General features: G+C 39.1%; 1 protein-coding gene across 4 annotated transcripts; it reads left to right on the top strand.

The window, feature by feature from the left end:
• The first annotated feature begins 546 nt into the window (after positions 1-546).
• On the top strand, positions 547-23,705 carry mtus2b (microtubule associated tumor suppressor candidate 2b). 4 transcript variants are annotated; one of them, XM_087795326.1, is made up of 15 exons: positions 547-648; positions 5,169-6,923; positions 7,088-7,244; positions 7,319-7,501; positions 8,961-9,071; positions 12,744-12,830; positions 13,373-13,551; positions 18,270-18,336; positions 18,413-18,627; positions 18,702-18,807; positions 19,777-19,850; positions 19,912-20,010; positions 20,082-20,201; positions 20,315-20,412; positions 21,843-23,705. In XM_087795326.1, exons 2-15 carry the CDS (start codon positions 5,334-5,336, stop codon positions 22,048-22,050), a joined length of 3,294 nt encoding a protein of 1,097 aa, XP_087651452.1. In that variant the 5' UTR covers positions 547-648; positions 5,169-5,333; the 3' UTR covers positions 22,051-23,705. The 4 variants fall into 4 exon arrangements, with proteins under 4 accessions (XP_087651452.1, XP_087651449.1, XP_087651450.1 ...); XM_087795323.1 differs by having other exon boundaries at positions 20,312-20,412; XM_087795324.1 differs by lacking the exon at positions 547-648 and adding an exon at positions 835-907 and having other exon boundaries at positions 20,312-20,412.

Below are 23,705 nucleotides of genomic sequence, written 5' to 3'. Positions count from 1 at the left end.
AGAATATCTTTAAAAAAAAAAAAAAAATTCTAATTCCTCTTGACATAATCTATTAAAAATGAAATTGAATGCCATATTTTCAGATTTGTAAATATTCATATATTTTGTTATTTGGTGTTTTATAATTATAGTTAACTCTAAGTAAGTAGAAATGTATATTTATAGAGCGCTTTTGTAGACCAGGGTCACAAACTATGTGATTTGATTGTATCACGTTTATTTTTATTGTTTTTCTTTCATTAATGACATGTTAGATGACCTTGAGAATTTTCGAAGGCGCTCAAAATAAATAATTATTTGTTGTTGTCTTTATATTTAATACATCGATCTTTTCATTTCCTGTGGGGGGAAATGCATATTTTAAGAAATATAATTAATCAACAACATATGACGAGATGTATGTTTTGATTTGATTTAAATTCATTGTCTTGATGCAGTTTCATTTTAATTGTTTGTTGTAACTGAGCAAGTACAAGGGTAGGAACCACCGGCAGGGGGCGCCCTGCCATCACACCGATTTGGGCGTCGAGACGTTCTCACCTTCTCTCCCTGTTTTTTCCAGCGACGCTGCAGACTCTTTTTCCTCCTCCTCTTCTTCCTCATCTCTCCGCATTTCCCTCCTTTCTCCGTCTCTCCTCTTCTTCCCAGGTGAGTTTGTTTTCCTTCCGCACTCCTTCATCCTCTCGAGCGATCTTCAGGTCATTGTTGACGCATCCGCAGGAGATCCTGGTGTTGCTGAGGAACTGTGTTGCATTTGATCGTTTCTACATCAGATCATTTTTTTTCGAATCAATGGAGATGTTTACTGGAGGTTAGAGAAAAAGGAAACACCTGCACGATCCAACGAGAGCGTCGTCTTCTGCTCACCTGCGGCGTTTTTTATCCTCAGTAACATTCGTCCACATCTGTGAGTCACATTTACGTTCATTGTTACATTTAAAAATAAAAAAATAAAGCAGCAGGACATCTTTCTACTTTAGTTATAGCTGTCAAGAGACAGTAACTGGTGCAGTATATTGGTAAAGATTATGTAACCTGTCCAGTTTATCGATCAGAAATAGTTATATTTATATATGGATTCTTTTTTGATTTACGCTATATACGTGTCAGTCAATGTTCTTATTTGATCACATTTTATTGCGTTTAATACAATAATTATAGTAATAAATAATAACAAATTAAAAATTAAATGGGATTATGTGCTGAATTCTTGTAAAACTGTGTCAACTAGCAAAAATAAACAAGTTTAAGATTGAGCTAATTTGGCCAGCAAGTTATTTTTATTTTTATTTAGACACAAACAAAACACTCAAAACATTGAATGTTGCACATGATAGAGTATTATTTACAAATGTTAGCTAACAGTTCAGTTTGTTTTGCATTGTTGCAGAATGCCAACAGAGTGATTATAGTGGATAAAATATTATAAATACAGTACTTCATAAATTAATTTGTTTCTTAGCAAACCATTGTTTAAATGTGTTGATTGAGGTGTGTTTTAAATAGATCTAGGACCTCCATTGTACTCATCAGTATGTGTGTGTTTGTACAAAACTCTCGTAATTTAAATATTCACGTTAGAAAATTATCTTGAACCCTGCCCACTGAAAACACCTTTGAATGGAGATGAAATCTAGTTTAGCATATTTCCACCACCTCAGCTGCGATTGGTTAAAACACCAAGGTTTGTCACCACGCGTCATCAATCCCGAAAGTCTCCACCTCCATGGGATGGATTGTATAAACAAAGCGGGGCGTGATTACAGCTGGCTGGAGGAGGAGTGAAGCCATTATTTTGTCATAATGGACTATGCTCTCGTAACCTCTCGTTCGCCCAGATTTCAGACAGGGGGGACTTAAAGGATTTAGTTCAAAACATGGTCATGATAAGAGACTTACTGCATCTTGGAGAGGAAGACAAAATGCAGAGGGAGGAGGAATATAACCGCTGTAAACTATGGAGGACATGTACATTCAGTTAAAAAAAACACTTAAATAAAACAATGATTATGCATCTACAACAAAAGCTCATATAATGGTGGTTACCCCTGCTTTATTATGTAGTCGAATTTAGTTATTCTAGGTTGATCTTTGATATGTACAAGTGGGACATCAAAGGGAAACAAAATTTGTCACGAATACATATTTATCAAAATTACTTTTTTAATCATACTACAGGAAAAAAAAACATCTAATTTCTCAGGTTTTATTAGATGCTTATTTCGCACCAAATAATGCACTTTTAAAGTAAGTAAAATATCTCTTAAATTCAACCATCTAATCTGATATGATCAAAGTATAATCTCTATATATAAAATAGAGATTATACTTTGATCATATCAGATTAGATGGTTGAATTTAAGAGATATTTTACTTACTTTAATTATTTCTGCTTGATATAACTTGTGTTTATACTTCTACACTCTTGTAACTCTGTGGCCTGATCAGCATATTGGTCATTACGACTCAAATTAAAAGAAGATTAAAATGGACAGGAGTGTTGTTGCTTTGTGATATTACATACTACATGCATATCACCTTCATCTTACTGTAGAAACTCAAGGAACAAAAACCTGCTTTAGTTTAACATCAAAACATTTTTACTTGCAAGGAGAAAGTAGTACAGAGTTTACATGTCTGTCTGAATTCTTTCTGAAGCACAGAGCTGTTAGTTTGCTGTTACATCTATGTTGCAGTTTCTCAAGCCTTTAGTTCTGTTACTCCAAAGGTTTCAATCAAACACAAACTTAGATAATTATTATTTTCAAGGTCAGGGTCGGCATTAACTCCTTCAGAGACCTGGCATGAGCAGTGATAAGAAATAGAGATTATTTACTTTGTATATAATCTGTGAGACAATATTGTTATACTTGGTATTTGATACTTTGGCTCAGTATATTAGAGGGATAAAAAATAGTGTTCAGATTTATTGTTCTGACCCCAGTTAGCTGGGACAAGGTGCTAACCATCTCAGGATTAACATGTTGAACGTATTCACACCTTTGCGCGGGTCACGCCAGCAGACAAGCTGCTGGTTGGTTAAACAAAGAGGCCAGTCAAGCAATAAAGGAGCCAGACTGTTGCCTCCATTTTCATCCTCCCTCAATATTTGATGACGATCACGCTTAAATCATGTGAAGCCAGAAGGATGCATAAATCCCCCCCCTTGGATTTTCTTAATGAACCTGCTGTTCATCAAATGGAATACAGTGGTAGGAAGTGTGTAAATTGAGTTGCATCTCCCTATGAAGATACAGATCTAACAAGCAGGTGGTGGTGACGGCGGTGGGTGAGATGCTGTACAAGTGGGGGGATGGGGATAATAACTTGCTCAGGGAAGCGTGCGGCGGGGAACATACATTTCCTCAACATTACCGGGGCAGCGATGGAGTCACAGCAGGGAAAGTAGCTGTGGCAGAGAATGTGGAACACAAAGAAGATTAGATAAGCAGTGGCTAAGAGATGTGACGATGAAGAGTAGAGTGTGTGGTAATGACAGCTGCCTCTTGTGTTTGTGTCAGGTTGTTCTAAAATAACACTAACATCACTCTGAGTACACGTGGGCATCACTCTAGACCTAAATGAAACTTCACCAAAAATTCAGCTTTCGCTCATTTCGACTAAGGGTTGCATTTATTTTAAGGGTAGTCTATCTCTTTTCAGTGTTGCAGGCGGAAATGTAAGTCAGTTAAAAACACTAATACCTCCATACCGCTCATCTGTAATGCCCCTCTTGTATTGAAGCCTTGACTTTAGAAATTGTTCTGAAACATACAAGTTTAAGTCTTCATTTTAAGGTAGCTCGGAGCAGAAGCTAACAGGCTAACATTCTACACAGGCAGGAAACACTCTGGGCTAATATAGCGAGAGCTCCCAGTGTCTACTGACTGTTTTAATTTGTGTCTTTTTGGACGGAGAAAAGTGAGCACGCTTCGTAACATTCAAATCGACGTACTTTTCTGCCTATAAATCTAAGAAGTAACATTATTCTGAAAAAAAATGCCAACCCTTTAGTCGAGTAGAAAATGAGGTTGAATTTTGGGTGTACTATCACTTTAAGGCAATAAAGTCAGGCTATAAAAGTCAAGTTAGAAATGCCATTTTTTGTGGAGTGATGGAACTTGCTTGCACAACACAAGAGCTCTTTTGTCAAAGAATAATAAGGCCTTAGTTATTCAAGGACTTAATCCAGAGCTCCTAAAACATGTTGTCAGCTCTTAGCAGTCCTTTTATCCATTTTGATAAAAGACAAACACTTCAAGTACATCAGCAATATGTGACCAGAGTTGCTGTTCTGGTTACTTCTGTTAGGAGTCAGAGCAAAAATTAATCGGGATAAAAGATCGCCTCCTTAGGTCTTCAACATGTTTTCATTTGATATCTAACATCCTTACTGGGATTTTGCCAACACAGTGTTAAACCAATCACCACAGAATACATTTCTGATGGTTCAACTTCTTTGAGCTGATTTATGATTCTTTGTCATTCCAACAAGCTTCAGAAATCCACTCTGTTCAACTTTTTATTCTCACCCGAGCCGGATTTATCCAGCATTGTCGCATAAGTCCAGACCAGAGGGACTTGTCAGTGGAGGGAAGTTTGCTCTGCTCATTATACACACGGATTATAGCGGTTCATTTCGCAGCAGGCTTTGCATCCATGGGAGCTGGCAGAAAGTCATGGCGTCAAGTGCATGCATGACCAGCTTTCTGTCCTTGAGAGGAAGTTTTGGCATCAAGCTGACTGCACTGATCGACAAGATATAGATAAAGGGTGAAGAGGATGCGGAAGGTGAAACCAAATCTCTGCTCTGCAGTGCAGCTGCTGAGCCAGCATAGAGAATGCTAGTCTTTTCTGCAGATTCATCCCACTACCCTCTGGTTCAATGTTTCACTTCCTGGGTTTGATTTTTAACAACACCAACCATATTGAGCAATTACCAACCGATAATTGCATTACCTGTAAGTACAACCAGGAACATCTGGACCTCACGTACAACTTCAACACTTCATTTTCACTCTTGGTCTCCTACTGGGAAGATTCTCAAGCCCTCCAAGCACTTGCGAAATTCTTGATCCAGAAGCAAATTAAATGATAAAATGGTACAAACATCTTTCATGTCTTAATCATGATAATGCTTACATGTTTTTTTGCATCTCTTTCCTCAGGATAATCCCACTTTGAAGGTCCATCCTCCATTTTAAGTGTAATGTGAACCAAGCTCCAGCTTCTGCTGGGCCGGAACTGTTGGATAGTTTTGGCAAACCATGTGATAGCTGATATCATGGACAATTGATTTTTTAAAGTGCATCCACTGGCGCCGTTGAGAAAAAATGTGTGACAGCGGAAAGCCGCTCGTTCAAGGGGAGTCCCGCAATAACAACCCTCAAGATTGTCTCCAGGTGAACAGTGATCCCAACGCTAATCAGATCAGGATAGATGACTGCAGGAGGACAGTTGACACCAGTTCTCTCACTGGTAATGTAAAGGATATAGTGGAAAAAGAAAAAGTGATAACATGGGGCGCCGACTCCCAAAGTGATGATCCCGAGCTGGCAGAGTTTGAGATGTTGGAGTGCCGGGAGATCGAGAAATACCTGGTGGAAGAAGGGGGCGATTTTGTTGGACTCTTGGAGCGTACAGATCTTGGAGGACAGTTTACCAGTGCAAAGTCGAAAGAACCAGGGACCTCTAACATCAGCAGCAAGGAAGACAGGAAGTCGGATGTAAGCTCAGGAACTGATGCTTTTGTAACTTGCTCATCAACCAGCATGGTGACTGCTTTGGACACTATTGGACGTACTGCATCTGGGGCATATTCTACCATCTCAGAAGACCTGGATCTGGCCTCTCAGACCTGCAATACCATTTCTGAGAAAGGACACCCAGCTCAAAAAACCTATCCGCACTCATCAAACCAAAGGACATCGCATCACAAGAATGTCGACATGAACTGCAATTCTAAAACCCACTCAATGGATCTAAAGCAGAAAGCACACAATGGTTTTGATGCATGTCTGGATAATTGTACTGAAAAGCACATAAAAAACAATAACCAGGGAGATGAACCTGGGAATCCAAACAGAAACACTAAGAGTGATCCTGCTGTGAAGCAACCCTGTGAAGAAATCAGCAGTAAATTAGACAAAGGCACACAAGCAGATGAAACCCCAAGTGTTATGTACAGCCCAAGCAAGACAGGCATCCGAAGAACCCGGTCTTCAATTGAGCCCAAAGTTTATAACAAACAGGGAGCGTTTGAGAGCACATTTATTAAACAGAAGTCTTTCGACAGGAGTTACAGGAAACAGCCTTCTTTTGAGAGCTCGCCAAAGAAACAGAATTTGTTTGAGAATACTTTGATCACGAGGTCCTCAAGTCTTGATAGGAGGAAGCCCTGGCTCAGCCCAAGTAGAACTGTTACAACTTCTCCTCCTAAGTCTAACACGGCTTCCCCTAAGAGACAAGCCTCAGGTTCTCCAGCAAAGGGTATAAGAGCACAGAGTTTAGACAGCGCCACTTCACCGAAGAGGGCTGCGTCTCAAACAACAAAGCTCAGAACGTCCTTGAGCAGCGGCATCCCAAAACCCATCAACCCTTATCTCAAGGAACCTGAAATCGGGCTGTCGTCTCCTCCAATGAAGCCCAAGAATGTCCGTCCAAAAATAATCACTTATGTGCGAAAGAATCCCTCTGAACCTTTGACTCACTCGAAACAAGCGTCTCATCCAAGCCCTCCAGTAAAGGCACCCACAAATACAAATCCATCTAATCTGCTGTTTGACAAGTTTCGTCAAGAGATGCAGAGGTCTGGACACTATCCTCACAATGTCGGTGCAACAGCAGGGAAGTCTTCAGACGGCTCTTTGGGCGGCAAATCTGACAGCTTGCATGAAGAGATGACGGAGGAGCACCAACAAGAGGTAAGAAAAGAGTTTTGAAACATTAAGAACTAGAAGTTTGACATCGAGATATTGTCTTGTTTGTTGTGGAAGAATGTGACTTTTTCCAATGAGAGCTACTGACCTTTAGTTCTGTGACTAACTGTGCAAAGCTATCTTCACTATGAGCTTCTATCTGTCTGTAGCATGTTTCTCAAGATGGAGGGAATGCGTACCGCTCCCCTAGACGACCACAGCTAGGTTTGGGAGCAGTGACGAGGCAACCGACGCCAAAGACAAGGGTTCAAGTTCACAGGTCCCAATCTGCCCAGGCAGCAACCACGCTCACCTACCCGGACTCAGGTGAAAACTTAAATCATGATTGATAACCTTTAAGGTCTCATTTCGTTGACTGTTAAAATGACTTTCTGAGACAGTCCCAGAGATGCCACAGAAAGGCCTTGCGCTAAAGCGGGGACAGTCAGGTCTTCGCCCACCAGGGTTCTCTGCCCTCCCACCTGCTCGTCTGGCGTCTTTCGGCTTCGTCCGCAGCTCTAGCGTCTCATCGGTGTCCAGTAACCAGTCGAACGAGAGTGGCCACAGCGATCCCCCCGGACCGAGTGAGTTTTTCCACGATTCATCTTCTACAGCCGTGGTTGGTTTTGATGTTTATCACTAAACTACAAATCCTGAGGAAATTACTTTTTCCATCATAGGACCAGCAAAGGTGTGATTCTATTTACGACCCGTCTGCTTTATGAATTAGTCAGCAGCAGAACGTTCTCGCTTCCTCTCCCTGTTGTTATAGTGATCCCTGATCAGAGCCCGCTGACTGCAGCAGACTTGTACTGTGCATGGAAGCAATAAATGAGATTCAGCAGGGTGAAGCAGCCTCCAGCCCTCTGCAAAAGGCAATCACATGTATTCACTTGTCTCAGCCGAGTCTCCCAGGTGAATTCACGACTCCGCAACGAGGAGTGTGTTAGCTTCCCACAGGAGTCTCCTCAGATGTGCACACCAGCTTTCCCATGAATAATTCAGCGTTTGCTCACTGATGTGAACTTCCTATTTTCCATATCTGCTATAATGTAATTTAGATAAAACAACAGACCTGTTGTTGTGTTTTTCACTTTTGTACCGATAACTATCTTATCACAATAGCCACACAAATTTAAATAATAATGATGCAATGAATGAAATTCAATTTGAGCTTTATTGAAAAAAAACGTGCTGTGTCTCAGAGAGACAGTTGTCAGAAGTTTGGCAGCAGAATTATGCAACCCGCTTGCACATGACGCATAGTAAACTTCTGCACCACAGAGAGTGATGAAAAAGACTCCAGGATCTAGACTGGTTGTTTCAAACTTGTCGCCTGGGGCCCATTTGTGGCCTGTCTCTCTTCATATGTTGATCTATAAAAATACCAGTGATTAAGCTAAGATACCGACATTAATGATCTTAAGAATGATAAAGATACTTGATGTTGAAGGAAAGGAAATTGGTGGAAATTTGGTTCTTCCTTTTAAGTAAAGTTTCATAAATTATTTAAAACCTTGTTTAAATTGAGTTAGTTGATAAAGATAGAAAATCAAAACACAACCTAAAATGAATCACCAGTACACGGTTAGAGCCAGAAAATTAGAGCCGCAAGAAATGGGTCACGAAATGGAATGGGAGAGTCTCACATGTGAGTCGGAGAAATGTTACAAAAAAACAAAACCTCCTGGGTTTACCACCGTCAACCTGCACACTCAGCAACAACATACTGCAACAGTCCATGTTGCTTTTTTTACGTCTGTGAAAAAGCTCCTTCAGAAACTCTTGGTCGGTGATGTAACAGCTTATGACAGTACTGTGGAAATCTGAGTTACATTAGCTCTTTAAAAATGATTCCTTATTCCATCAATAGATTTTCTAAATCCATCAACTGACAATGCATTACTGTGTCCTTACCTCCTTCTATCGAGCCATATGTCCATCTCTATCTGGTTGAGTTTCGTCCTTTGTCGTTCGGAAACATCAATAAGAATGAATAATACTTTTTTTTTTTTTTTTACCAACTTCTCGTCTACTCCACAGATCTCAGCACTAGTGGAGATGACGCGGTTCCTCTCCGTCACAGCCACGGTCACAACCAACCTTCGAGGCTGCAGCGCCACTCTGTGCCTCCCCAGAGAAGCTCGCCTGTCGGTACGTTGAACTCTACGGGTGGAAAAACCACTCCGCGGATTACAAATGTCGTCTCAGTGATGACAGTTGTGACTCCTCAGTGGAGGTCGTAGTGGAAATCACATGACTGTGTGTGTGTGTGTGTGCAGGATAGTAAGATGAAAAGTGAGTGAAGGACTTTGTGAATTGCTGTGTTTGTTTAGTTTATTGGCATAATAATTTTGGTTTATTTCCATGTAATATATTAGTTAATGTGTGCGTAATTGTGTTGTCATTCTTTGTGGAAAGGGGTTGAGTAGGTGTGTGTGTTAAAAAAGCACAAGATAGTTTATTATTTAGAGTCCACTAGATGCCGGTCTCTGCGCTATTTTCCTTTGTTCTGAACAATTGTTCTAATGAAACGTCATTTTTAAACTTATGGCGCCACCTACTGACCTCTAAACAACATGACACTGTTTCATGAAGCTTCATCAGCCCATCACTAGTTTTGTGCATTGCTGGCTTTTCAAAAAAAAATTGGTGCTTAAAATCTGGCTGGTGTGCCAATTGCAGCTCAATATCAGGTTTTAAAGCGGCCCACACTAATAACTTATATTATAATGTAAATTAAAAGTAACATTTTATATGTCAGAGCTTCTCCTTTTGTTGAGCATTGTAAATAAAATATAAATAAATTTAGAAAGGGGCTGCACTATGTGAAGATGTCTTCAATATTTTTCATATTTTATACAAAATATTATAATAAATATATATTATACCTTGTTATATTTTGTATCTTGTCTTCAAACACACAGAAGCTTAGATGTAAGTGGAGAGTGAAGTAAATGCAACATTAATGTGCAACTTAGGAAGAGAGTTCGTCAAGGCAAGTCTTGGTGTTTAAATTAGAAGAGAAGGAGTTGGTTTGCAGAAGTTTATTTGCAGACACACGAAAACAGGTTTGTTGTTGTGCGTGCTTCAACAAGCATGTGTTTGCTCAGACGTGCTTTCATGTGTTTAAGTATTATGTGGCGTGAAAAGTTAACACTGCCAGATCCTGGTGTCGACTGTCGACCTCAAAATCCCTGATGGGAATTTCTTTTCCTGTGCGTGTTCAGGAAACTGTGTGGAGACTGAACTGCCTCTTCAGCTCATGAATAGCAAACACAGTTGTGAGGTGTCCTCAGTCCGTCAGTTAACACCCATGAAAGTGGATTAAAAGTTAAAAAAAAACATGGATACTCGGATTGAAATTTAGGGCAGGGTATCGATTGAAGATTTTCACCATGATACTGATAGCTTTACTCCAATACCTGCGCTTGAAAGGGCTTTTTTCAATACCCCTTCTTAAACCATTGTATAAAAGAAAGAAAACAACATAATACATTGTACAAATATTGAGTAACATTTTTCAGCTTTGGTACATTCTCTCTCCAAGTTGTTTTCTTACACAACTTTCAGTGCAAAATAACACTTGCTTTCAAGTGACAAACCAATCTGTCTTTGGAATTTATCAGTATTTCTTCTAAATAATCCACATATTTTCAAGTTTTGATCACTTGTGGATGTCCAACAAAGCATGTTTTGATACTCGATACTACCGATGGATTTCGGTCGGTGCCTCAAAGGAACCAACGTTCAAAACCCAGTTCTTAATAAATGATCGAATAGATGGATTGTGATCACATCCAGCCAGTATTTGTTTGATACATTATTCAATTAAAAAATACACAGTACCTTACAAATACAGGCAAGAAATGGAAGAAGAATTTGAATATCAAAGACAACGCTTCGAGGCAAAACACGTTATTGTACTTCTCATTTTGATCCAGTATTAGAAGTCGTCCACAGGACATAGACTGACCTCATTTTCAGAAGGCATCGCTAGAATATACAGCGAGCTAACTGAGGTTTGAGAAGAATAACTAGGAATATAGTTTATCTGCTGTCTTAGTTATATTTTCTAGCAACTTTATCCTGAACATTTTTGCTATAGTCATGTTTAAGTTGAAGATTTATTTTCCTTATCAATATTTGATGATGTTCTTTCATGAAATATTGTTCCTTTTTTAATATATGAAATATAATTAGATTATATTTGTAAATATGCGCATCAATAAAGTGGGTAATTTATTAAGTTTGTTACAAATTCATTATTGACACATAAGTTTATTGATCTAATCTAAACACAGCTATTTTAGTATAATTTAAAATAGTTGGTTTTTTTTTCCAATATTTCTTGGTGCGTTGCAAGAATCCAGGTTCTCTGATACTACAAAGATGTTGCACAGAATTGCATCACTGATCGCTTTTTAACCCAGTATTTCTGTGTTCAGTGCAGATCTACAGTGGTGTGTTTTGACACCACCCAGTGGTCAATAAGTGTAGCGCACTGAGCTGACCCGGATTTTGATGCAACACTCCCTCTAGTGGCGCATCTTTCTTGCTTACGTAACATCCTATTGAGGTCCACATGCGGTCACTGACACAGAAGGTTGATTAAGATTTACTGCAGATTTAACCTTAATATATCCTCCGAACTGTGCGATGAATGAATGAATATCTTATTACTTGTATAGATTTATTACATAATGTAACAGATTTATAACATTGCATAAAAACAAGGGTGAACTATAGCTGTGATACGGAAGCCATACATTTATAGTTCAATCGTTTTTAAATAAAACATGTTCATGAGAGTAGACAATATAGATATTGCAGTAATTTGGATGTTAATATTACAAAAAAATACGATTAAATACACAACTGTCCACTAACATCTGAGTTTCAGGTTAGACCGGACCTCCCACTTGATTATTAAAGAATTTTAAATATTGGTGCAGCAAAATCAATATTTATTTTATGTATATATTTAGATAGATACGTGTTAGTTGTCAGTCCAGGATCAGGGCGGCCTACAGTGTCAAGTCTGCACAATTTATTTTTAAGAAGAACTTTAAAAATGGATCAAGTGTTCAGCGTCCAAAAATTTAAGTACATATGTGTTGTAATAAACATTTGACGCACAGCAGATCTTCTGTGTGATCTGAAGTCACATGTATAAATAATTATTAGTTATAGTTAAAAGCTATAGTTTTGTAAAAGCAACACATTTTTAAGACGATTTATTGAATACCCTGTTTTAATCAGCATGTGTGGTGGATGTCAAGAGATAGATAGTCTTCTAGTAGATCTACATACGTTACATACATAAGTGTTTTTTTGATAATGTTTAGATGTTTTTGTCTCTTTGCTTTTGTATTGTCTCCTGCACATGCACATATTATTACTTTTAAGTTAATCTATAAACTGACTTTGTGTAAATTTAACTATTTAACCTAATTTTAAAATGTATATCAATAACCATTGTTGCCCAAAAAAAATATGTCAAGTGTTCTTTTTTTTCTTTTTTTTTACAACATAATAAAGTAACATATATTACTAACCTTAAAAAAGTGGGCATAAATCAGATAAAGCAAAATGAGAAAAAGTAAATAAATAAATTGAAATGTAATTTACAAACAGAACGAATGTAAGGATTTGATGATGTTTTGTCTAAAAATGATGTAGCATTGTCTTCTTAATAGTCAGAGACTCTAGATGTGCTCACTTCTGCCACCTGTTGGTTCTGGTTAAGATTGGCAGAAATAAGCTTATTATATGTGAGTTCATTGAATCTATAATGCTTTTGTTGATCCATGTTCTGCTTGACAGCTTTGAGAAGAGACCTGCAGAAGGACCCGGGAGCGGCTCCGTCCCCTAAAAGGCTGGCGGTGGTCTCGCCCAAGCCCCAGTCCCCCGGTGAGTCCTTGCTCATGTTTTTTGTGACTATAAACACTTATCTAACGTGTACTTCCCCCTTTATTACGAGCCTCTCCAGTGGCATCTTCACACCCTCTTTATTACTCTCCTCCTCCCGGTTGTGTTGTTCTCTCCTCCTCCTCCTCCTCCTCCACTCTTCATTACGCCAACCCGGCTGCTGTTGTTATGGCAACAAGCATCAGCTCTCGCCGGCCCTGTTGCAGCAATGAATCATGTTGGGTCAGATTTCCTTTGACATTAGTCAGCAGTTTTGTGCCAGAGACAAGTCAAGAGACAAGCTCAGCTCTGGTATCGTCTGCCATGACAACAAATGAAAAATGAAGTCAAATCTCTATGGTAAAGAATAAACCGACGGAAGCCTCTCCATCACTGGTTTGAGAGGCTTTTCATTACCAGCCTATTGGAAATCCCATGATTCTAGTTTCACCAAAAAAATCAATGATGGGGGTCAAAGGTCATCCACACATCTGCTAGCAAAAGATCCAGAGCCAAAAGTTGAGAGTGATGTGAATGCGTTTCAGCTCGTGGTCCAGCTGTGCAGACAGACCGGGCCAAGGACCTGGACCGGGTCGTGATCCAGCAGCTGCGGCGGCGCTGTGAGCAACAGGACCTGCAGCTCCAGAGCCTGCAGGCCCAGCTGAAGAAGGCGACCCTGTGTCTGGACGTGTTCACCATCACCACCCAGCACTTCAGTCACAAGGTAGAACAAAAAACCCAAAATTAATCGTCCTCACTCATGAGATCAGAGCGGAATCTCTCCGTGCTGCGTTCAAAGACAACGTGTTGCAGTCGGCTTTTGTGCTTCTGCTGTCAGAACCCATTTGTTAAAGGCGTCTTTTTCTTTAGACGTCTATGGCTTGATCTTCAAAGAGGCTTTTTTTCCTGAATATCACACATTTGATACACAAGAACATAAAAAAAGGTTTCCTAATTGTCTCCTTTTTTCAACACTTCATCCTCTCCTTCTTAAAAGAAAGACTTGATAATTCTGCCTGATCTGAGGTCTGAGCTAGACTAAGCTGGGTCAGATAAAGATTCTTATTGTAGTCGGCTTCATCACTTTATCTTAAATAAAACTGCAAAAGAGTGGATAATAAGAAGATACAGGCGTCTTTGTTTCTTAGTTTTCCTTCTTGTTTACTTTCAATTATTATTATATTATTTATTCAGCAACCATCAGTTTAACATGAAAAAATAATAATAATAATAATTTTCTTGAAGCCTAAATCAGGATATTTATAAAAAAACAAGTTTTGCATTATGAAATGTTTTATTTATTATGAGAATCATTGATGACACTCTTAAACAAATTTAACACACATTACAAATGTTATTCTATAATATATAGCTTTTAAACTATGTTGAGGTTTTGTTGAAAACAACACAGAGCAGTACATGTGTAGACATAGTCTGTCGCAGACATAAAATCAAATAAAAAATAGTATCATTTATGTTATTACCCATCGACTCTAGTTAGAATCAGAAGGTCGATTGTAAAGTTTAGCAAAAGTCCTTTTTCTTGTCTTATTTAGTGCTTTGGATTTGTCCTTTGAGGCATTTTGCGATTTAAAATAAACACCCAATAAGTATTTGTTTAGAACCTATCAATTATACACAACTGCGGCTATTTAATATCACAAATCTACATATTTAAAACCTAAATATAACTCAATTAAAAGGGCAACTAATGTGTTGATGTAAGTGTGTATTAAATAGATGTTGGACTCTATTGTACTCAGTACGTTGTGTTTGTACAAAACTCTCTTTTCATTGAAATATTAACATTAGAAAATGTTCTTAAGCCCCGCCCACTGAAAACACTTTGTTTTTCTAGAGATTAAGTCTTGTTTACCATAACCACGCCCACTCTGCTGTGATTGGTCAAACGTTAGGGTTTGTCACCACACGTCATCAATCCCAGGAGTCTCCACCTCCAAGGGACTCGTTGTGTAAACAAAGCGGGGTGTGATTACAGCTGGCTGGAGGAGGATAGTGGACTCTCTTGTAACCTCTTGTTCGCTGAGATTTCAGACGGGGGAGAGCTTTATAAAGTAATAAGTTGAAAACATGGTCATGATGAGGGACTTACTGCCTCCTAGAGACGAAGACTTGAACATTTGAAACATGTGAGTGAGTCAGGAGAGTTGGGTTTTCACAGTAGTTGACTCATAACAGTATCTTCAGGTCTGAAGTAAGTAATGAGTTAGAATAAGGTTGTATTTTCATCACTATTACTGACTGTAATTGTAGTTTAACAAGTGTAATCGTACTTCCTTAAGATACAATTTAGGTTGATGTGCTTCGTAAAATCTTAAAATCCATGTAAAAATTAATATTATTATTTAGTGCTATTTAATCATCAACAATTGGTCATATTTATGTTGTGTTATCTATATTTTGGTCGTTCGTGGTAATATTGAAACCAGACGTCTTCGTTCATCTTTCCAAAGTTAAACATGGATGTGTTCATACTTGTCTGTAAAAATCCTGACTGCGCCTTTAAGTGAGTAACCGTCACGACGTCACCTCCGTGTGCTGAGTAACGCGAGATAACTGTCCACTTATTGATTCTGTTCCTCCCCCATCCTCTCCTGCCTGACCTTTTATATGGAGGACCGGCGGGCGGTGGGTGGGCAGGTGGGTGGGATTCTTGCACACATGCATGTAGATTCAGGGCGTGCTGGTTGAAGGGGAGGGTCCAGAGCCAGGCAGGGGGGAAAAGCACTCTTTGTTCCAGCGAAGATAAACGCCGGTCGCAGGCTCTGAAATGAGGTGAGGCATCCCATCCTTCCCTCCCTTTTTCCTTTTACTCCCCCCCCCCCTTCCTCCGTCCTCTCTTTATCTCCCCGGCTCATCCCTCCATCAGTACCGCTGGTGCAGGGATGCCGCCGGAGTGGAATGGGCCTCGGCTGCTATCGCCCGCATCTTTTCACGATGTGTCGCTCGGACCGAAGGGTAAAAAAAACAAGCCTCTGGTGCTGCGCATGTGTGCGAGGGGTCTTCTCAGAGGAGGGGTCTGTTGAGGATCGTATCCACCTGTTGGAAATCTGCTGAGTCAACGCTGCTTTTCTTCACGCTGGGTTTGACTGAGCTAAAAACATGTTTCAGATGCTGGGTTGAATTTCATAACTTATGTTTTAACTGATATATTCCCATGATTTTGCTGCCTTTAATGAGCTCTTGAAGGTTATAAAAATGTATTTTTTAAATGACCAAATGTCTTTGTTGAATTGCTGGGATCTGTTTTTCCTTAATCAACTATAGTCTTACTTCAACTGTAGTAGTCAAAAGTGTCTTGAGATAACTTTGTTATGATAAGACTCTTTAACACTTTAACTCAATGACATAATACGACTTAAAATCACATTGTAAATTTAGGCTTTAAATAGAAGTTGGTCGATTTATAAATGTCTGGACGTATTCATTCAGAAGTCGATTCTTACAAACAAAAGTATATTTTACCATAGAAGAAAATCATGATATTTTCCCTTTGGTTATTCCATAGACACTGTTTTTTTTAGTGACATCACAACAGGTGACATCACTTAAACCTTTGCAAGGTCTGAAGCCAACTGGTAACCACAGAAAACATTTAATAAAAATGATAGTTCATTTGTCAAACATTAATGTAAGGCTAAGGAAAAACTAAATGCTAGTGCTAGCTGCTACGATTCTTAGAGTTAATTTACCCCCAAACACCAAACACTGTAAATGTTGAAGATTAGAACCAGAATTGTATAAATATTTTATAAAATAACAAATCTATAAATTGTCAAAACAGAAGACATTAAAATGTACAAGTAAACTAACCATTATTTAGATGACTGCCATCGTAGCGCTAATGGCTAACTTTAATATCAGATTTTGGAGGGAAATGTCGTGTTTGGGACTGATGTTCCTTTTATTGTTTTACACAGCAAAATATTGACAAAAACAACTGCAGTTAAACTTGATGCCATCATCAGAGGCTGGACTGGACAGTTTACCTCTCATCTCAAGCTAGCATGGCTCTCTTTCTTCACGACTTCTTCCCATCACTCTCCTCCTGTTCTTGTGTTTACGGTAACATGGCCACGCCCCTCCAGGTCGAGCCGCGACCCCCACAGTCTTTTATTTTCCTCAACTGTTTCCTCTTCGTATTTTGTATCGTTTAAATGTCTCTATATGAGTTAATAATGATGATTAAATCTGTAAACATTCAGAGGGAGAGTGTGGGATTGAACTGGGGGTCATCCCTCCTGTAGTCACTGCAGACTGATGACATCATTCTATGGAGACGCTCGTCCACCACAGCTTCGTGAGCTTCAAGAGAAGCAACCGAGGATGTTTTCACGTCATGTGTGTGTGTGTGTGTGTGTGTATGGCTCTGATCGATCGTCATTTAACGGTCTGGGTGGTGGCAGCAGTTTGAAAGATGAGCTTCTTAGTGTCCAGAGTAAACCAGGTTCAGAGATGGAAAACATGGTCTTTAGTCTGTGTTTTCAGCTCTTGATGGTTTTGTTCAGCTGCTCATTCTTCATCATATCTTTACCAGTTATCCTGAGGAAATACGGAGTCCTTGGATTAAATCTTCGTTCTTGTCTGTATGAATTATTTTAGTGCCTTGACATGCACCTCTGCTCTTAAGTCGGTGAAACTCTGCAGGCTTGTATTAAAGATCAGCAGATGGTCAAAATATTTTATTTTAAATTTGAGGTTTGTTTTTGTGTAGAAAAGTGACCAGGAAGAAGAGGGAAAAAATATATTGTTCTTTATCTAAAAAAAAAACACCGTTTCTGGCTTCATCAAAGTGAACTATAGAATTGTATGTTTAAATGTTTTGCAACTTTAATTCATTTGGTTCAGAGTGAAATTGTGTTTCTCATACTGGCTCCTCTGACCCTTCCTTGTAAGTAACAGAAGGAAAAGGGCTTTGACTTTTAAATTGAAAATGTATTCTGATAAAAACGGTACCCCAAGATCACCTTCACCACCTTTAAAAGGCATTTAATATGACCCACTCCCATGTTTCAAATAATAAAGTCTTCCTCTCCAAGATGCATTAAGTCCTTCATCATGACCATGTTTTGAAGTTAATACTAAAAGGTCGACCCCATCCGAAAATCTCAGCGAACAAGAGGTTATGCCAGCTGTAATCACGCCCCGCTTTGATTATACAACGAGTCACATGGAGGTGGAGACTTCTGGGATTGATGATGTGCGGTGACATACCTTGATGCTTGACCAATCACAGCAGAGTGCGAGTGGTTATGGTAAACAAGGGGGCAGGGCTTAATGTAAGTATTTCAATGAAAAGAGAGTTTTGTACAAACAGACACATACTGACGAGTCATTAAAGTTATTTAATAAGTATGTTGACTTGTCACGCTTCACTTTATTTAGTGATGTCATCGTTAACAGCGACGTCTGTGTTCGCAGAGTGAAAGTGCCATCGTGAAGGAGAGGGAACTGTCCCTGGAGCTCGCCAGGATCAGGGATGAAGTGGGTAAGTTGGAGGCAGCCGAGCACCTGCCATCGTGCCTGGATCTGCTCCAACGTCTCAACACCCTCGTGTGTCGCAGCTTTCAGCGTCGCACACTGGGAGCAACTGCAGCAGGAGAAGGAGGAACTGGAACGTCGTTTCGAAGCGGAGCTGCAGGGTCTGCGGGCGAGTCAGCAGAGGGAGCTGGGCGCGCTGGAGGAGCAGCTGAAGGGTCAGCACGCCGCCGACACCAAGAGCCTGAAGGACCAGCAGCGAGCCGAGCTGAAGGAGCTGCGCTTCCTGCACCAGGATCAGGTCCGAGTGGTGACTCCAGAAAATCGCGTTCCAGAAAACTTCTTTTAAAAATATTCTTTTTTTTGTGGGTCAAGATGGAGGAAATGAAGGAAAACCACGAGATATCCTTGATAGATATGGAGTCGGCTCACAAGGACACGCTGGCAACGCTGCAGGAGGAGCACACCCGGACCGTGAAAAGTACAAATCACTGACTCAAAACATATATTAGAAAAAACTATATTCTTGATGAAGCATTAAAAGGGCACCGGCATCTAAACACAAATATTAGCATGTAGCTATTGAAATCAAAACATATAGCAAAACCCCTCATACATTTTTTTTTTTAATATTTACAAATATTAATGTGTGACAGAAAAGTAGGAGACCCAAAATCTAAGTTAAGAAAGTGAAGGAGCCCAAATTTAATATACTACAAGAGTTTATTTTCAGGTAGATCGACAAAAAAAAGACCTTTGACACAGAAGATGGACATTTGAAGAAAAATCATTCAGGAACCATAAGTAGATTCTGATCCACAGACCTCAGAGCCCGAGCTGGGGTGTAAGACTGGATCAGATCAGTGATGTAAGGAGGAGCCTGACCATGAATAGATCTGAAAGTAAGAACCAGAATTTTAAAATTGATCCTGAAACAAACTGGCAGCCAGTGAAGAGTTTTAAGGATCGGAGAAATGTGAGTTCTTCTACTTGAGCGAGTCAGAATTTTAACTGCAGAGTTTTGTATTAACTGCAGGAGAGACAGCTCCTTCATGTTTAGACACAAAAATAAACTGTTACAATAGTCTAAATGAGAAGACACAAACGCATGGATTATAAGCTCCAGATCATGTTGTGACATAATTTTCCTATGTTTAGAGATTTTAAATTTATATACAGACAATAGAGCTTTTCATTTAAAAATTATGTGAGGTTTCGTTAAATTAGTGGTTGGAAAGCCCAATATTATAAAGGAAGCAGTTTCATGAAACATCTAATGAGGTTTCATGAAACCTAACCAAATAACACTAATATACTGTAAATGTTTTATACAAAACAATGTTGTCGGGATTCTGTGAAGAACCTTCTGAGATCCAAGTGAAGAGCAATGAGTTTGGCAGATGTTTGATAAAACTCTGGTTATGACACGACTTTGTGTTGCTCGTGTCAGATCTGAAAATGGCCCACGATCAGCAGAGGAAGTCTCTGGAGGAGGAGTTTGAGAAGATTCGACTCTCGCTGCAGGTCTGCTCAACTTCTTGAGATGAGTGTCTCCTGAACATTCTTAACCTTGTTGGACGTGCAGGATCAAGTGGACACGCTGACCTTCCAGAACCGCAGCCTGCGAGACCGAGCCAAGCGATTTGAGGAAGCTCTTCGGAGGAGCACGGACGAGCAGATCGTGGTCAGTGTTGCTGGAAGTTCTGTCACGTCGCTGACCTTTTGTGTGTTTTAACATCGTCTCTCCGCGGACAGGACGCTCTGGCTCCGTACAAACACATCGAGGAAGACCTGAAGAGTCTGAAGGACGTGCTGGAAATGAAGAATCAGCAAATACATCAGCAGGAACTCAAGATCACCGAGCTGGAGAAAATAGTAGGCTTTAAATTCATGGAGTAAAATGTTATTAGTTACTCAGACAGGCAGAGGAACCGCATGTGGTTTCGAAGAATTTAAAGTTGTGCTCCCGCCTCTCTGTTTTCGAGCAGGCTGAAAAGAACGTCTACCTGGAAGAGAGAGTTCAGGTGTTACAGCAGCAGAACGAAGATCTGAAGGAGCGAATAGACAAGAACCTCGCCGTGTCCAGGTCAGCCGTCATCCACACTTTCACCTTCATTCTCCGTTCTGCTTAAAAAACAGGAAGTGACACGGATGTTTTTTTTTACCAACAAAAGTGTATTTTGTCTTGTGTTTACTTTCAGTTTTTTCCCTGTTAAATCTGCTGTTTATTTTGACAAACCTGTTGTAGAGAACAGAGATAAATGGTTTATTTACAAAAACAAGAAATTCTAGTAGCAATTTAAATATTTTTGTGTTTATTTGTTTGTCTTTTTGTAGCATTGAATAAAAAGTTGTTAACGGATTTTAAGAAACTTACAGGATTGGTTAGAAATCATTCAAAAGATTCACTCCCTGAAATACACACTTGTAATAATACACCGTCACAGGATTTGTTAATTTGTAACACTTTTATTTTATAAATTGAATAAGAATTTCCACGTGTGTGTTGCGCAGCTGTGCCACACATTCATATGAATATCAGACGATCAGAACCTCAGAACATCATCAATACTCAATGCTTTAAGTTACTAAACTACATTTTAAGATGCTTCAAATAAGCCCCTGATCGTCTCTGTAAATAAAGTATTCATGTTAATAGAGATTAATTCTATGTTGATTGGGATGTATAAAGGAAAAGTGTTTTTATTTGTGTGCACACGCAGATTCATACATTTGAATATTTTTGTACGTGCCCCATTTTAGTAGAAGATCCACAAACTTCTTTGCGCATGAGGCCCAAGGTTTCTGAAGGAGTAAATGCTAAACCTGGCCTTGAAAGATAAGATAAGTTTATGTTCAGTGGAAATCTTCAGAGAAAGAACATTAACAGCTCTGTGCTTCAGAAAGAATTCAGACAGACATGTAAACTCTGTTTTAGTCTCACTTGAATACAAGTAAAATGTGTGACTTTAAACCAGATCTGATTTCTATTCTTTAAGTAAAAAAAACTGTAGTATGATTCCTAACCAGACATATAGCAATAAGGAATAACAGTAAAAATCTTAATAAAACTTTCATAGAGTCGATTCATTATAATAAATCAACTTCATGTAAATGTAGTGACAAAATATGTTGTTGTTCATTCCACGTTGTCAGCATTGCTTATTATTAAGTCAAGATTTCAGGACTCGACTCAAGTCACCGACTTGAATTAGATTTCTGAAGGCACCACTAACCTAATGTTGGGTAAAGTAGTGATGGGCTGATGAAGCTTCATGAAGCACGTTGTTTGGAGGTCAGTAGGTGGCGCCATCAGTTTAAAAATGATGTGATGTTTCAAAACAAAGGAAAATAGTTCAGAGACCGCCATCTAGTGGACTCTGATAATAATGACACTGCCTCATGAAGCTTCATCAGAAACATCACAAGGGTAAAGAGTTTATTCAACAATTTTAGGCTCAGGTCTGGTTTACCCTCAAACCAGGCTTCAGTCAAAAGCTGCTTGTTTTCTATCAGGCAACTGTCGGAGGAGAACGCCAACCTGCATGTGAACGTGGAGAAGGAAAACAAAGAGAAGAACCGTCTGAGTCGGAACAACGAGGAGCTGCTGTGGCGTCTGCAGACGGGCGAGCTGAGCCCGAGAATGTCCCCCAGCTGCTCCCCCCTCCACCGACCCGCCTCAGGACCCGGGTCACCCGCTCGACCACACTCCTACCATCAATGACATCGTCTGTAGAATGTTGATCACACAGACGTGAGCATCTCACGTCAGACTTAAGACTTATCTTGTGTAGAAACAGGAATCCTCCGCCATCGTTTCCACCTCAACGTCCGTCTCGGGGCGACGAGACAGGACAGGAGTCATTTTTTTCTTACACCAGCAGACGTCTCATCATCCGCAACCTGAACTGAAGACATGTGTTTTCATTGGTCCGCCAGAAGCTGCCAACACACAGTGACGAGTATTGTTCTTTTTATGGGTGTCCTTTCAGTCTTCCAGCTTGATTTTACATAGGAGACGGTTGAATGAATTGAATTGAATAGAAGTCATAACGATCAGTACTGTATTACCTTATATGGATCGAAACAGTTTGCAAGTAATTAATGAAACCAACAAATGTTTATAGGAAATGCCGCCTATATTACAACGACTATATTACAGTCGTTTTTTTTTCATCTACTGAATTGGATTTAAAACTGCTCGTACCTCAATTCTCTTGGTGCAGAATTTGAATCTCAGGCTTGCGATAGTTTCTTAATGAATGTCTTTTTTACTTTATTTATATAAGTTTTTGACAAGCGTTTACATCTTTTGTTGAACCAAGTATGAGAGTCACCGAGACAGAAGCAACTACAGCTACTATAGTTCATCATTATCTGTTATCATTTAATATTTTGATTGTATTTCTCTGCACCACCTGCAATACATTACCTTCTTTTTTTCCTCAATTGCAATTATATTTCAGACAATTTGATAAATTATAAATGATAATAATTATTATAAACCCTCATTTTTCATAGCGCTTTTTAGACACATGAAAACAACAGAAGAGACTAAGGTACAAAAAAAACAATTAAAGGCTACGCATTTTTTAGAAGTGATTTGTAATGAGTCAAATTTCTCAGAGTTCAGTGCTTTATATATATTTTATATTTGTTCCATAAATACTTTGGTGGTTTTATGTTTAAAGTGATATTGAAGAAAGTCCAACATATTTGTTCAACATGTTTAAGCTGAAATTTAATTTTAATCAACAAAATATTATATTGTTTTCTTTTTTTTTACCATTAGTTCTAGCGCCTTTCCAAATATTATATTGTCTTTTTTTCCAATAAATTTCACAGACAATATTTTATTTTAGATTTTTATTTGGTCTTTAGAAATAAAATTGCTGATTTTCTTTTTAAATTTATAACAAAATAAATATTCTGCTTGATCTCATGGTTAAGCAAAAGCGTGCCAAGGTGACACCTAGCGGACACTCACAGATCACATCCAAATGTTGAGTACTTGTTTCCTCTGTGTGACTCTCATACTTGGTCTTATTTAATGAACACAAATATACTGTGTAGAAGCAATGCGCTGTGGTTAGTGAAGCTCACTGTACGACTGAAGCGAGGCCTGAAATGTTGACGGTTAACAAGTGTTAGTTAACGTTTGTGTCCTGTGGACATAAACTCACATTCATCAGACGTGACTAAAAGATTGTAATTCCTCAGAAATGTTGCATGTCGTACTTTATTTGTTTTCTTGTGCATTTCATACATGTTCTTGTGTAGCTGGTCCAAATGTAGATGTTGACGTAGTAACACACCTACACTGTCCATGTTGCACTTTGTACTGAACATTAACTGACAATAATAAATGAGAGCAACGAG

Source organism: Callionymus lyra, chromosome 7 (genome assembly GCF_982586985.1).
Source record: "Callionymus lyra chromosome 7, fCalLyr1.hap1.1, whole genome shotgun sequence".
Lineage (NCBI taxonomy): Eukaryota > Metazoa > Chordata > Actinopteri > Syngnathiformes > Callionymidae > Callionymus > Callionymus lyra.
Note: the sequence above shows the minus strand (reverse complement) of the source record. Positions and strands in the feature narration are given on the sequence as shown.